The sequence below is a fragment of the Catharus ustulatus genome, chromosome 6, assembly GCF_009819885.2.
Source record: "Catharus ustulatus isolate bCatUst1 chromosome 6, bCatUst1.pri.v2, whole genome shotgun sequence".
NCBI lineage: Eukaryota > Metazoa > Chordata > Aves > Passeriformes > Turdidae > Catharus > Catharus ustulatus.
Genome location: NC_046226.1, coordinates 22,125,431 through 22,141,815, shown reverse-complemented (window position 1 = coordinate 22,141,815; position 16,385 = coordinate 22,125,431). Strand labels below are relative to the sequence as shown.

Sequence of the window (16,385 nt, the reverse complement as noted above, 5' to 3'; positions counted from 1 at the left end):
ACTGTGGGAGAGATTTTTTAAAATGTTTATGGGGAAGAGGCTAAGAGATTAAGTTCTGGGCATTTGGCTGTCATCATTTTACCGCTGACTAGTGTTTGCATGTAACTGAATGGGCAAAATCCAGTAGACCTAGGTAGTTTCCAGAGGAAAAATTAGTCCTTGTTTACCTGAAGCAATCCTTCGCAAAGATGCAGAGATCGTTGAAGGCATAAACATATTAGTATATTTTTGATCCAGGTCTTTAATCTTTCAAACACAATCTTTAAGTCTGCTGTTAAAGTCAGTCTCTCTGATTCCATGTCATAGGTTCATTTAAGTCATACAGTACCTCTATGCTGGCTTCTGCTTCCTTAATGAAAAACTCTGCTTTTTGGGCCATGAAAATGATAGGTTTTAGCCCATCTGAAGTGTCCTGTTCGCAAAAGGTACAAGGTCAGAGTAGGAATCCGTCTATTGCCATATTTTCAGTGCCCCTCCTTAGGAGTTTGAAGCCAGTATGTATGCCTTAGGTTCTTCTTCAATTGGTGCCACCATTATTTTGATTCTTGCGTTCCCTTTGCACAGATACTGTCCCCTAATTTTCTTACGCTGGAATGTGAATGTTTTTTACTTACATGCAAAGGTACTTGTAAAACCATGGCAGTAGTCATCACTAGGGCAAGAGCAAGAATTCCTCCATCCCAGAAGTGTCTTTTTATGAAAGCAGATGCTTTGGAGGAAGTTTAGGAAACTGTGATAGCATAGGTCTTATCCCAATACCTTGGTATTTTTTGGTAATTGCTGTTTCAAGGACTTTTTGACCTGATGTTGCATCCAGAATTTTGTTCTACAGCCACTGATTAATTTATTTTTTTGATATAGCAAATCTTTGTTTTTCTTAATCCACTTGTATTTTTTAACTCCACTGTATCCTGTGCTAACAAGTCCCATTATTTAATGGTTGAAATGTGGAAAGTACTTTAGTTCAGTTGTTTCTATACCTGTTAGGTGAGAATTTCATTCAGTGACTATTTTTTGTTTCCCACAAATAAAGAAAAAGATATTTCCTGTTCACCTGCTGTGTCTCAATTGGAGTTTTATTGCAATCATGTATGTTATCAGAGATATCTTTTCTAAGCTGAAGAACTGTATTCCATGTCTAACAGTTCTTTTCCCAACTTTTGCACCTACTTGATCAGGTGTTACGTTATGCAGTGATACACATTTTGTAGATTAGTCATAAAATGCATTTATTCTTGGGTCTTGCACATGCAATTCTCTTGAGCATGTGGCCATCTTTGTGAACACTTGCATGTTTGTTTTCATGTTTTCAAATACCACCATGATTTTAGCCCTAGGAGAGTGCCACATGGAATGTGGAAATACTGTTGGAGTGAAAGGAGATATTATGGTTTTTTCACTATTGCTTCCACAGACGTTGGGGTAAACAACTTTCTCTTTGATTTCTATCTCATATTCCTTTGATCACTCAAAGTAGATGCCATTCACCCTGACTCACTGCCTCTGATAATGACAAAACCTATCATGGAATTACATAGCAGAGGAAGGAAAGGGGATGGGAAAGAGGAGCTAGCACAGCTGTTGTATGTAATTGGATTGGAAGTGGGCCTGCGGCTACAATAACAAAACTGCACTCCTGGCTGGGCTCACTGCTGGGGCCTGAGAGCAGCCCCTTGGCTGTCATGCGTGTCATGGTTGAATCAAACAAACTGACCTCCCCAACCGTGCTACTGCTTTGCTGGGTTAGAAGGAAAATGCCCCGTGTGCACCAGCAGCCAAGAAATCAGGTTACCCTCTTGGCAAAGCTGACCTGTTTAGCAGGTAAAAGGTCTGAACTAGGCTGCAGAATGGTTTTGCTTCTTTATCCTTTCTTCATATCTCAAGACAAGCTGCTGCTTCTGAGTCCCATTGCTTGGCCCTGCTGGAATGTCCTCTTTTTTGGTACCTGGGGATTCTTAGGGAATTTTCCTTGGGCTTTTGGTTTTAGGGCAACCTCAAGATACCTATTTTATGAAGACCACATGGAAGACAAAGAAATTGCCAATTCTCTTCACTAAGAGAAAAGGGAGCTGCCAATAGAGCTGGGGTATGAGACTCAGAGTAGAGAAAAGCCTATTTCTTAAGGAACTGCTGGTTTTAGCATATTCAGAAAGGAGGTGAAAACAACAGACTCCAGTACTCATCTGAGTGCTCTTCTCGATGTAATTTGATTTCTGGAAGAATCCCTGGTTTGCATTTCTTTCTTCATCTTTGCCATAAAGGATTTTGTGCATATCCTGGACGAGAGGGTCTGATGTCCTATCTCAGACATACATTGCAGCTGGCCCTGTCTGAATGGGTCGTGCAGCCTGATACCCTGAAAAAAGATTCTGTCTGGGCAAACTTGCCCCAGGGGAGCTCTGGGTTGCTGCTGCTGCCTGGCAGTCTCTTTTCCCACTCATTAAGAGCTTTTGGGCTAATAATTTGGTAGCATCATTAAAAGGGAAGTGCTGAGGCTGCCTGCCTTAGCAGAGCAATTCAGCAGTGCGTGCACACCCACGCACACGTGCACACCCCCAGATCATGGGCCCAGTAGCACAGGAGAAGCTATAATTAACTAGATGAACAAGTCCATCTTCCTTTGTTGCTGCAATCACTTGTCACTCTCAGCTGTGTTTTGTCCTATCCCCACTTTCTTATGTTTTGTAGCTTTATTTTCCATTTTAAGTGCTAAGTGTGGGAGGGAGCAGGATTCAAACTGTTTCCAAGGTTTCCCATATTTTCTCCTCCACACTGAAAATTGCCCCTAGCAAACCCTCAAAGATGAGGACTGCTGGTTAACTATGTTGCTCTTTCATATCATTGTACTCTGAAGCTACTTTTAAAAATGTCCTTCTGGCTTCATAAGAATTCAGAGTTAGCCCTTGGTACTTAGTAAAATTAGAGCCACTTAATTTTACTATTTTGATATAGAAAACAGATGGCTTACAATTAAAAAAAAATAGTTTAAACTGTTTCTTTGAGATCAGGGGAGTTTCATTTTAAATTTAAGAAAACAATACCGATTGGGTAGTAGGTTAAAGAATCAGTTGTGGCAGGTATATATCACAACCAGAGAGCATACTTTGGGTCTGTCTGCCCTCAGCAATGAACATATTATTTTAATAACAAACTGATGTTCTGAAGAAACAGGCTGCTTTCTCTTCACATTACTGCTGAGTTCAAAGAAGCTGGGTTTCCAGAGGCTGAGTACAAGCAGATGTTTATGTAAAAAACCTGTTGAGAGTTTTCCTCTGAAGCCGTGTGCTTGTCCTTACTGTCACTCACGTTTGAAGTTCAGGAATAGAAAGTCACCAGATTCTTCACTTTGACATAAAATTTCTTGACAGGCACATGAGCCATTTGTTCTGAGGTTTTCCTTAACCTTTTCCAGACCACTTACTGCACACCATTTTTGTTGGGCAGCAGTACTGTCCAGCCAGTAAATTATTTTAAGTATGACTAGATTGGTTTAGAAAAACATGAAACCCCCTGGCTCCTAGAGCTCATGCAGATTCTTATTCACCTTTTCCAAGTTCTACACTGGCTGGGTTTCCTAATAGCTGAGACACTATAATCAAAGTTTCTTGTTTCAAAAGATCCAAGATTAAAAGGAAAATATGTTTCACCTGTGTTTAGGTGGAAAATCATATTTACTGATAAGATTCTTCTGAAATGGGATTGCTGTTGGCACAAACAATGGTGGAATATGTGAATAATGTGCTTTGGGGCCTAATGAGTTCATTTACATCCTAAGCCTGCTAGAAAACTTGCTTATCTTTGCTGCCCAAATAGCATGATGATAGGTGTCCCCATTGATCTGGAAAAATCTGGTCTAGTTTGCAGGTCTGAACAATTTGTACAGCTCTTGCATTGATGTGTTGAATGCCATATTAGTTTCTTACAGTCCAATAGCGTTACCCCATTCCACCTGGAGGTGGCTTTGACTTTTATGATTTTAAAATTGTTTTAGTATCTTGTCATGTCTTGAAACTGATGTAAAGGTGAGACAACTATGTCAGTTCACATTTTCCATGTTGAGTTTACTCTGGCTGATTTGAGGCCTTTGTTACACATGTTGCAAATGTCACAGATTTTATCTCTCAATGGTTGAAAGTTTTGGTTGTTAATGACATTTTCCTGGAAATAAATACACTAATTTTCACTTCTAATTTAAAATTCAAGGCAGAAATATGTTCAGATGAGAAAAGCTGATATTTTATTTCATAATTTATATTATTATTTTATCCACTGATGAATCTGGAATTCTGTTGGTACTCTTTTTGTTAAAATAAGGGTCTCTGTAGATGGACAATTTATGATACAGTACTGTTTTTTTGTTCTGTCTCCAGGTCCACCTTCATTTTTCTTCCTATTTTAAAAAAGGAAGAAGTAGCATTGAGGAAGAGGGCATAATTTTTCATTAATCTCCCTGCTTTCATTATTGAGTTGGGACTAGAAGATCAAGAGGTACATGCAATACCAGTACCATGGCTGCTGTGTTATTTCAATTCTGTGAAGAAACAGAAAGTGCCAGCATATTCCTTGGGGATACTTTTTTTTTGCAGGCATTTGAAGCAAAGCCAAATTGGGGGCCACTACATTTCATTTATTTGGGGGTATGCTCACTCCTCATCTGCAGGCAGAGGGCTTGTGGGAATGCATCTGGCTGATGTGCCTGACAGATAGGGCACATGGCATTGGCCTTCTGGGGATAAGGACAAAAAGGGATGTTGACATTCCTGACCTTCTGAGATCTTCAAAGCTCTTCTTTGGCTGGTGGAGACAAAATGGATCTTCTTATGGTGTGATTTAGGGTGTTTACTGTAGGCTCTTGCTTTGAACCTTCTTTGGAGGTTCCTCATTTTTGTGACCAAGTGGGCAAAACCCTTGCCATCCCCAGTAGCTGCACCTGTTGATGCTGAGCCTCTTAGGTATGACTTTTGTGTCCTGCCCTGTACAAAGCCTCAGGATCCCCATCTCTGCTTTGGATCTGATGTCCTCTCCCTGTTCAGCCAGTTTCTGCTGATGTGATACTGACACCTTCTAGACTTTTCACATTTTTTGGCATTGGTACAGGGATTCTGTGCACTGTAGGTCCCAATAATTATACTTTTGTCTTCCTGCCTTTTATGGTGACTTTCAAGTGTCCATTTGATCACACCTAAGATTTACCTGCCAAGAATGATGGGGTCAGTGGCCATAAATAGAGACAAAAATTCAACCCACTCTCCTAGCGGAGCAAATGATTCACTGAATTATATCTTGTAATTTAAACCAGAAGTGTCCTACAGTTTATTTATAGCTAAAAGACCTAAAAGAATCTAAACCTATGTTATGTTTCTGATTATTTTTCTAAATCCACAATAATCTTCAAGAACATTAAGGTATTTGCATTCCTTAGACTGTACAATTATTAATCCCCTTATCTGGCTTGAAGTTCTCTGTGGGTGAACATATTCGTAGGATGATCTGGATTTTAGATTTCTCCAGCCAGCGCAAAGGAAAACCATGAAAGAGAAAGGAATAAACAAATTCAAACTCAGCATGCTGCTTGTTGAAAATTCTAATTCTAATACATTCATTTGACCTCTCAACCTCCATGAAATTAAAAAGTCACAGCCCTATTTGATTAAAAAACTGACTTAAAATACAGGGTGTTTGGTGTGCATGTGCATGTATCGAAGCCCCTGCCATATTAAGTACTATGAGAGGTAGGAGATGTGAGAAGGAATCCTGCTAAGGGAAGTTGGTCAGGGAACCAGTGTGAAAGGAGTTCCTCATGGCTTGAGTGTGTAGGACTTGATTTGTTACATTAATTCTGTGATGTCTTGTGTCACAAAACTGCTTAATGGGTTACTTCATGTTTAATGGCTTGTGCATGGATATATATACAGACATATTTAAGCAATATTTGTATGAATACAGTACAGTAAACCCACTTGAAAATTGGGTGTAGACGTAGAATTTGATTGAAACAAAGAAGGTTTGTGCCAGAAAGAATTATCAGAGAGTAGAGTAAACACTACAACCTCATCTGCAGAGCTGACAATGGCTGTCTCTGCTGAGGGGAACTATGCTGCTTTCTGGCTTTACCTTCAGTTGTGAAACTGATGACTAGCTTTAGCTATAGAGTCATAAAGTAACACCCTGTCCTAGGAAACTGAATCTGCAGTTCTTCCCAAAAATGGTGTGGAGGTGTATTTAAATAGGTTACAGGTAATTTTTTTAGTCCTTGCTATGTGTGGTGTACTGGTGTCTAATTAGTAGGTGTGAGCAGTGTTGATAGACTCCTAAAAATACACAATGAAACCACATGGCCAATAATGATAGCTTTGTGTATGTGTATGCGTTTAGATCAGAGGATTCATCTGAAGCAGGTGTGGTATGCTCATGGCCTCCCTTTTACTGACCACTGCAATCTTGAATTTAAAGTCTTTAGCTGAGGAGAAGTTATTTCTGTATTTCTCCAGAGGAGCAATAGCTCATTGCAGACCTTGGCTTTCATAGACCATTTAGCTACAGTGGTGAGAGGTGCCTCTGGGGTTGCCCCCACCTCCAAGGGGTGTGCTGAACCTCAGACACAGTTCTGCAATGAGCAGTGGGTGTATTCTACCAGATAGGTGCTTTCCTGCTCAGTGTGGAAAGCAGCACCTGCAAATGTTTGTACCCTGTGTGCTACAACCATACTTGGTCTAGTTCAAGTATGTGAGCTCCAATCCTGATGGGTATTGGACTGTGACTAGTGTGCATGGATATTGCTGCTTCTTTCAGTTTTGTTCTTTTTCTCTTACTTCCTCTCTCTCTCTATCTCTCAGGCCTCTCACACCTGATGATGGGTGAACAAGGTAAGTCCTTCTACTTTTTCTTTGTTTCTGTCACTGATCATGAAAGAGATTTGTCTCTGCTGCTTTTCTGGGCTGGGCTTTGCATAATAAGAGCAACTAAGCTTATAGAGTGCCAGTCAAGCCATTTGCATTTTTGCCTCTGTGTCTCATGAGCCAAGGCTTCTTGTCAACCTAGGACTCAGATGGCCAGGAGGGAGCATGAAATGATTTCATGATAGTAATAATCATGCAAAAGGTATGCATCCCTCTTCCATGCAGCCCACCAACTACTTTATCTTGCCATTTCTTTCTCTTTGTAATGACTCCCACTCCTGCCTACTAAATGTAGACCTCAATGTTGGTCTTTATTTTAAGAGTACAGTTATTACAAAAAATGTGGATAGCCTTTGTGGCATGATCATAACTCATTATGAATCCTGAGGAAATTTGCATATAATGGCCTGTAAGTCCTGTGTCTGCAATTTAAAATACAGTAATTTCATGATTATAAGCCGCACCATTTTGACTAAAATTTTGCTCCCACCCCGGAAATGCGGCTTACATTCAGGAGTGGCTAATATGTGAAAAATTTTCTGAAATTTTCAACCCCGGAAGTGCCAGCCAGGGTGCCGAGCTGAGCACCTGCCAGTAAAACCCAGGATTTTGCAATTGTTACAAATTGGTTACACTGTTGTGTGGCGGGTGGAGGCAGGCCTAGTGCCGGCAGCACGGGGTGGGGAGGGAGGCGGGGGCTCCGTGCTGCCATCCCCACAACCCGTGGGGGAAGCGGGGGGCTCCTGCCCCTGCCTGCCACTGCAGGAGCAGGCAGGCTCTGCCCTCGCCTGCTGCCGCGGGAGCGGGGGTGCTCCTTCCCCTCCTGCCGCCACCGCCGTGGGTGCCGGCGGGCTCCGTCGCCGCCTGCCACCGTGGTGCGGCGCCGAGCTGGGGCGAGTGAGCCCAGCGGCAGCCGGCCCTGAACGGCCCCACTGAGCGGCCCCGCCGAGCTGGGCCACCTGGCCCTGTCGGCAGCCCCAAGTGGGCCAAGCCTGCACAGCCCGAGCCGAGCCAGTAAACCCCGCGATCCCATGATTCTGTTACTATTTGGCAACTTTGTCCTCGCTGCAAATGACAGAGCAGCTTATAATCAGATGCGGCTAATTTATGGACGAAGAACGAAATGTTGCCAACACCCGTAGATGTGGCTTATAGTCCGTGTGGCTTGTAATCGTGAAATTACTGTACTCAAATACACACAGAACAAAATAGTTTAGAAGAACAACATGGTTAACCCCATATTGGGCTACAAATGGTATCTGGGCCCAGATCAGAGGTTACAATTTAATACTTCAGCCTGCACTGAGTTACAGATCTATTGGCTGTGACAGGATGGGATAATTAGTCCCATTTTGTACTGCGAGGGTGTGGAGTCAGAAGCTGGTGAGAACAGGTAGAGTGAGGAGAATTGTGATTCTGTTTTCCTCTGACAGTGCCAGTGTCATACCGACATGGGTGCACAGGATTTAGCAGCACTCCTGATGCCTTCTAGTCTTTGGAATTCAGAAGTTAAATGACTTAATGCAAGGCATGTGCAAGCGGTACACTAGGAAGACCAGACAAAGTGTTTGGCCTATGGAGAGAAAATGAAAGTTTTGACTCTAAAGCCTGATGAGCCTTTCTTAGACTAAATATACGCAAAAGTTTTTTAGGCATGAAGTAAGCCTGTATCTGAGGACAGACTGCCCAAGGTGTTAGTAAGATAGTACACAATGCCTCTGAAGGCTAAAGATTAATTAGGTGCTTGAGTAAAACACACATAATTTCTATGTATCTCAGTGAAATGTAGAAAGACTTAAGACATAATCAGTTTTTATTCTATTTTTCAAGACAGATGTCTGCTCTGAGGTCATGGAAGGTTAGGTAATAATCAGAAGTGAAGTAGAGGCTTACTTAATAATTTCTATACTGCTTAACATCCCTGTGTGGTAGGGAAGATAGGAGAATTGGGCTCTCTATAGGTGTATGTCAAGACAACGGTGTTTGGGATGTGGAGCATCTGACTAAACTCTGGAAAGTACTGAGCTCCTCTCTTCCCACTTACTGTGAACTGGGCTTATGGTTCAGAGGTTGTGCTGACCATCCAACAGACAGGTCCCTTCGGTAGGTCCTAGTTGCTCAGGATGCAGCTGAGTATGGCAAGCTGTTTTGACAGAGGAAGGCATATTGGAAGTGATCAGAACAGTTGATGGCCACTTTCATTCTCAGTAACACTGAACAATTCTTTGTAGTAGTCTGTGATTTAGCACTGGATTATGTAAACAGTTGCACTTGGACATTTAAATTACAAGTTACATCCCAGCTGGCTCATGAAGACTTGCATGACCTACTCAGGCCGGTCATCAGCAATTCTATACTCCCTCATCTGGCAAAAAATGTGAAAACTATTGGCTTCTGGCAACTTTAGCCACCTTTGTTTATCTATGACACATCAGGGAACAGTGGCTTTGCCTTTCTTTGCCAACAAACTCACAGATATTGCCTTTTGATAAATATTTACTCTCTATAAAAATATGATGGATGTAAAATATGTAAATGTATATATGTGAGTAAATATGCAATGTCAACATTATATACAAATACATTAGCTCTGGTAGGTGAGATGTGTTTAGCAAATACATTACCATGAGATTTATTTTTTTCCTGTCCTATTCTGTTGTTTCCCTTGCTGTTTTGAATTTGACGTGGATTGAGGCATATCACTGGCGTGGTATTGCATGAGCAGTTTGCATTTCTCAGTAGAAAATCAAATTAAAGCTTAACCAGGCAGCTTCTGATTGTACTGTCAGTGGTTTAAGCTTTGCTTTGTGCTTTATTTGTGGTGTGTCTCTCGTTTTTCCCTTGACATTGTGTTTTGTTGGGTTTGGCTGCTAGATAAATATGCTCATTTCCTTGTTTTTCTAAGTATGGCCAGTGACATTTTTCTGGTTTTTTTCTGCTTCCTCCTTCTCTTCTCTTTTGCCTCCTCCGTGGTGGACACCTCTCTTGTTCCTCTTCTTAACTGGACACACACCTTCCTGTCTGTAGGTAGAAGTAAAGGTAGAGATCACATTCTTTCTAAGACTTCATTGCTTGTAAAATGTTTGTTGATGGGCAAAGTGTATTTTTATGAATGCGTTTCATATTGGAACTTCATGCTTTTAGTTTTAAAAGTTTCATAATAATATTTTGTATTGAATAATGGAGGAAATATTTATTAAGATTAATGCTTTAAGGCCTTCATAAGTGATGTTATTTTCTCCCTGTTCACTCTAAATATGGGCTGTGCAGTGTCAGGCCACCTGTAGTTGGTGGTGCTGGGTTGCAAAGGGATTGTCAATTCAGTCAAGGATAGAGCTATAGGCCCGTGAGCTCATCCTGCTGACACTTGCACTAGAGTGATGTCACTGCTGGTAAGCTTGCTACTGGTATTGGTGGCAGCAGAACCTGGGTTTGTCCAGTACCCTTCAAAATGGAGGTTTTTTGAGCTATCATTTCTTCCCCTGGCTCTGTTTCCCATAATTTCTGGTAGTGCAGAGGTGTTTCTCAAAGACAAATTGAGTTGCAAATAAAGCTGCAGAGGAAGCAGAAGTAATCAGCACTGCTAAACAGAGGTCCATTTCCGTTGCAGCCCAGTACAGCTCAGGACATGCTAGACTGCTCTGGGGCTCCAGCTTGCTCTTCAGCAGCTCACACCTATGTTAGATGTGCTGAGGGCAGTCATCCATCCCTTATCAAAACTGCCAAAAATGCAGAATGCTGCTAACTTGCAATGGGTCTTCAGTTGAACTGGAAGGGAAAGTGGAGATTGATTGATAAATTATAAATATGGCTTGAGAAAAATCTTTTCTTTGACCATAGTTTCCAATGAGAAAGATTAAAGGGTTTTGTTATGCTGAGGCTTACTCCGTTCCAATGAATACACTGCTGAAAAATCTGATCTATTTATTAGCATGATTTGAACATGTTGGAGGACGTTGCTGTATCCATGCTGGTAAGACACTGGGGAATGAAATGACTAGTTGTGCAACTATGAATTTGGGAGGCATATGAGCTCAGAGGATTTGTTCATAATAACTTTCCTTTGAGGCATAAGTAGTCTCTGCTCCATAATTACTACTCCTGTAATATCTGAATTCTGGGGAGCACAATGGCATATTAAACTCCTTAATTTGTATGATTCCTTTTTCTGATGCACAGCTTTCTTCTAACAATTTTGTATTGTTGAATTCTCTGTGATGGAATACATTATGTAATCAATATTATTCTATTTTGAGGTTGGAAAAATATTGCAATAATTAATTTCGTAGTTTTTCTAGTCTCTCTAAACTTGGGTGATGGAGGGTAATATCTAAGCTGTACTCAGCTATCTTCTTAGCAAGAGGTGAACATCAGAACATAATAATCACATATAAACACTGTTAAAAATATGAAAACCTGAAGCTCTAAGCAGACCATATAAAATGTTACTGTGCCTGTATGGCTTAGTGTGGTTTAAGGATTGGTGTAGATCAGGGCAAGTCTTGTGTGACCTTAGTTCATGTTCTTTTCTTGGGTGGCATTTATGCTTCAGGCCAGCCTGTGTAGGACTAAGCTGAAAGTCTTCTCCAAGGCAAATCTCCTAAGTGAGCTGGTAGGCATGAGGATTATAACATATAGTCCACAATTAATTAATATGTACTGAAAATTTATTGTGTCACCGGGTGAGAATATAATTTCAATTCCCAGCTCTGTGTAGTTTTTAGCTCTAGTAATAGCAAATGATTTTGTCAGAGAATTGTCAGTCTGTGTGAAGAATGGCATTGCTTTCAGAGGGCTCAAACTGTAATTTTTGAACCCACACATGGCCTTCAGCTCACAGAGAAAATGGTACCAGATGCCTTTAGTGCTTGCATGGAAGGTTCATATTTTTTGCCATTCTTGTAGCTTTTAGTAAAAACTGGCAACAACTCTGTCTCATGTCATGTATGTAACCAAAGGATATGATGTATTTGATTTCATTTTGGATGTGATGTATTTGATTTCATAAAACTTCTTCACAGCATATAGTGGTCTGTGACTTTGCATTCATAATTTAAAGCAAATGTTTGATTAGTTGTTTCCACTGCAGTAAATAGGCTTTCTCTGCATCTATAAGTTTTAAAATGTTCAGGAGATTTTAACTTTTTTTAAAAATAAGTTCCTGAAAAGTTGAAGTATAGGTGTTCTGCAGTAATACCTAGAGTAGTTGAGATACAGACAATAATTTGCATTTTAATCAGACCTGAAGTTTCAGGTTAAATGCATTGAGTTCTTATTTGAGGTGTGGAACCTGTCATGGAGGTGAGGTAAACATGTGATGAGCAAGGAGTTTTGTTTAGTTTGGTAAGAATTGCAGAATATGACCTCTTCTGGAGAGGTACTGGCAATTAAGGAACAATTATATTAAGTTTACTTCCTTAATGCTTCCCCACAAGTAAATGATATCAAAGGAAATTATAAATATCCAACTTTAATTTGCGACTGGAGTTAATATGTTATCACCTTCTTCCATATTATTTGTCCTCTTAGAAGTCTTTATTAAGGAAATGATTATTTGCCATTTTGCTACCTTCCACGATGTGGGTTTTGTTTTACCCTCACTCTTGGTTTGGATCCGACTTCTACTGAGGCTCATGGCCCCTTTGAAAATGGTCTGTATTCCTGGTGGGAATCTGCTGTTTTTGGTGAATTAAGTCCTTTGTTTTCTTGAAGGCAATAGCAAAATTTACATTGAATCCAGTGGGCCAAGAACCCAAAGAACTGAAGATGCCCTCTCTGACACAGAACAACCAGTGAGGCTGTTTCTGGGTGTGCACAGGACACCCTGTAGCACCCATGCAGTCTGCAGACTGCTGGTTCTTCTCCAAGGCATGTGGCTCCTTCCTTCCATCAGTAGTTGTGCTCAGTGTAAATTACACAACTGCCCAGTCATTTTCAGTGTGAAGTAGGTTTTTTTCTTTAAAAAGAGAGAGGGAAGCGAAAGAGTGGGATTTTCAAAAATGTGTGTTGTGTGGACCAAAGGCCAATTTCACTGTTTAATAATCTGCATTGTAAAATCAGATTATCTGCTTTAGTCCTACCTGCTCTTAACTCAAGTAGATCTTTTAAGTCTTGGAAGGTTCAGCATTGCTCTCAGAGAATGAGGTTCTTATTTCTTTGAGCTGTTCAATAATACTGACCTGAAGGTAATGGCACAGGAAAAATGAAATTGCATTTGTGGGCTTGAATAGAAGGAAATGACTGGACCTTACTGATCAGGAAAATACTTTCAAGTTCATTTTCACCAGCAATATCATTAGGATTTGTATTAGCTTGTTTCAGAAATAGTGTAGCCAGCAGGACCAGGGCAGTGGTCATCCCTTGTACTTGTTGAGGCTGCACCTTGAGTGCTGTGTCCAGTTCTGTGCTCCTTGTTACAAGAAAGACGTTGAGGTGCTGAAGTGAGTCCACAGAAGGGCAAGGGAGCTGGTGAAGGCTTCGGAGCACAACTCTGATGAGGAGCAGCTGAAGGATCTGGGGTTGTTTAACCTGGAGAAATAAAGAGGCTCAGGGGAGACCTCATTGCTCTCTACAACTACCTGGAAGGAGGGTGTAGCAAGATTGTAGGGTGTAGCCTCTTCATCCCAGTAACAAGAGATAGAATGAAGGGAAATGGCCTCAAGTTGCACCATGGATGGATTTAGATTGGATATTATTAAAAATTTTTTTATGGAAAGAGTTGTCAAACATGGGAACAGGCTGCCCAGGGCAGTGGGTGACTTGCCAGTCCTGGAGATGCTTAAAAGATGTGTAGATGGGGTGCTCATGGATACAGTTTAGTGATGGACTTGGAAGTGCTGGAGGTTGGACTTGATGACCTTAAATGTCTTTTCCAGACTAAATGGTTCTATGGTTGTATGTGAATAAGTCCAGCTGAATGGCCAAGAGTTTATGCAAATGTTGAAGTGAAACATCAGTAGCAAATTAAATTGTCTGTGCTCTCTAAAAGTCTAATTATACAAGGGAAAAACAACACTACATTGTTCTTGCCAGCCTTGGCAGTGTTTTTTAAGCTCTGCTTTGCCCTGTAAGGTATCTTAGTATTTGGGTTTTAAATGGTAATACTGTATTGTTTTGGTTTCTACAATTCAAAGTATTAATGAAAGGACTCTAAAATATGTGTGGTAGTGGTTTTGTTTTCCTTTGGTGAGAAAAAATCTTATACAGGATTATAAAGATGGTGACTTTCAGTTTGAACTTTACTCTTCATGACTATTTTTTTAAAAAACCAAGTTGTTTATTTTATGATTAGCTGGCATAAATTTTTTTGGTTAGTGAGTTCTTGCTGCTGGTTTTATATTTTATTTAGGGAAAAAAGGAATATTTTAATGTACAGTAATTTCACTACTATAAGGTGCACCCTTTTGACTAAAATTTTCCCCCAAACCTGGAAGTGCGCCTTATAGTCCGGTGCGCCTTATATAATGGACAAAGTTCAGAAATTTGCCTACCCGGAAGTGTGAGCTGCGAGCCGCGGGGTGAGCCGGCAGGGCCATGGCTGCCAGGTGGAGGTGGGGCGGAGCAGTGGCGGGCACTCCCCGGCCCTGTGGAGGTGGGACGGCCCCTCCAGAGGTACGCCCTGGCCCTGTGGAGGTGGGAAGGCCCCCCCACAGGCATAGCCCGGCCCCGTGGAGGTGGGACAGCCCCTCCAGAGGCACGCCCCTGCCCTGTGGAGGGGGCATGGAGGGGTGGCAGCCGTAGCCCGGCCCCGGAGAGGCAGCACGGAGCAGCAGCGGGCATGCCCCAGCCCCGCCGGATACAGGCAGGCCTGGGGGCCCGTGGCACCGTCCTTGCTGGGTACGGGCAGGCTCGGGGGCCAATGGTTGCCAGGTTGAGGCGGGGCCTCGGCCAGAAACCGCGTAGGGGGAGCTGGGGGCGGAGCCTCGCTGCAAAAAAAAAGTGTGTGTTATAGTCCGGTGTGCCTTATCTGATCTACAAAGTTGCGAATTTTGCTGACTCCCCGGGGGTGCGCTTTATAGTCCGGTGCGCCTTATGGTCGTGAAATTACTGTAATTTCTTGAAGTCTAATTAGAGGTGATTGATAGTTGATAAATTTAAAATGTAAGATATTGGGTGGCATTTCTGCAAGGCATTAATGCTATTTCTTTGTATTTCAGTCAAGATGACATTTTCTAAATTTGGGGGATGAAGTCACTTAAATGTTCAATATCAGCTAATGCAAAGCAATAGATTTCTTATTTTTCTTTTTATACCTTTTGTAATTTATTTATGAACGAAAACATAATAGGACAGTTCTGTTGAATTATTTTTGTGTTTATGAGCATGTGTGTTTACAAATATTGTGTATGCATAAGATGTTTAATCCTATGTCAAGTATTTTGTAGTTTATAGGTAATTAATTTTTTCTTACATGTTTTCTTTCAGCCTTGTTTTAAAACTGTCTTTCTGATACGTGAATAAGCAGCTGATTCTTTGTGGCTTTCATTTTTATTAAGAAGAATGATTCCTGTGAGAGTTAAAGGCATTGTGGTTGTGTTGTGTATAAACAGGAGCTAAAATATTGTCATCTTAGTCTCTATTGTAGTCTTCTGTTTTCAGTGAAGCTCAAGTTTCTCTCTGCCCAGAGAGTACTTAATTGATAACACTGAAAGGTTCCCCTCCCCCCCCCCCCGCCCTTCCTCTGTTTTCTTCATTTGAGGCATTCAGTGGTGTGTAGAGATGCAGAGGTAGCAAAAGAGGCCACGTGCTTTGTAAAAGGCAGGCTAATAGCACTTTTGATGGATGTCTGATTTTTAAAGTGCTGTATGTTTCATTAAAATTTACATGTAAAGTAAGGGCAAGCGCAGTGACATGAAAGCTAATGCAAGTTGCACATCTTGACATAATAACAATCACAAGAAACTGGAGATCCCAGATGGCAGCTTGGCCTTTGCCATCCATTTAATAAGCTACTAACTGCTAATTATTGCACTGTTATGGGCAAGTTAATTTACTGTTGACTCTTAAAGAGACATTGTGCATTTTCCTGACATTTAGGTTTTTCAGTTTAGATTTGAAAGTGTTTTTTCTCTGCAGATTGAAGCCCTTCCAGTGGATGGTAACAAAGAGACAAAGAAACAGAGTGGGAAATAAAACATAATAATCTGTGCGGTTTTTTGATAATAACAGAATGCAGGGTTGTGGGGGTTTGGACTGTTCTAGGGCATTGGTTTTTAGCTGAACAGAACACCAGCATGTATATTAAATCTAGGATTTAAGTTTTGCATTTAACAGCAAATGCAGAGTTAGTATTGTTGTTAAAAATAGAACATCTTTCCCTTAAATAATTGAAACTTGAGATTCTGAAAATAAGAGAAACTAGAAATAGAAAATCAAAATTACAGGTTAATTTCTTTTGCCAGAGATGATTTAAAGGCAAAGTTTCAACTCACAAATTTGAAAGCTAAAACATCCACTGCATCTTTTGAAAAATTCTTTATTTTAATG

The 16,385-nt window shown here is 41.0% G+C and overlaps 1 protein-coding gene across 23 annotated transcripts in view; it reads left to right on the top strand.

The window, feature by feature from the left end:
• The window catches only part of NRXN3 (neurexin 3), a 967,067-nt gene that overhangs the window by 90,631 nt on the left and 860,051 nt on the right, over positions 1–16,385 (top strand). For all 23 annotated transcript variants that reach the window (XM_033061705.1, XM_033061719.1, XM_033061707.1 and 20 more), the window contains exons 4-5: positions 6,837–6,866; positions 9,927–9,938. In XM_033061705.1, coding sequence (XP_032917596.1) covers positions 6,837–6,866; positions 9,927–9,938 — 42 coding nt within the window. The remainder of the gene's footprint in view (positions 1–6,836; positions 6,867–9,926; positions 9,939–16,385) is intronic.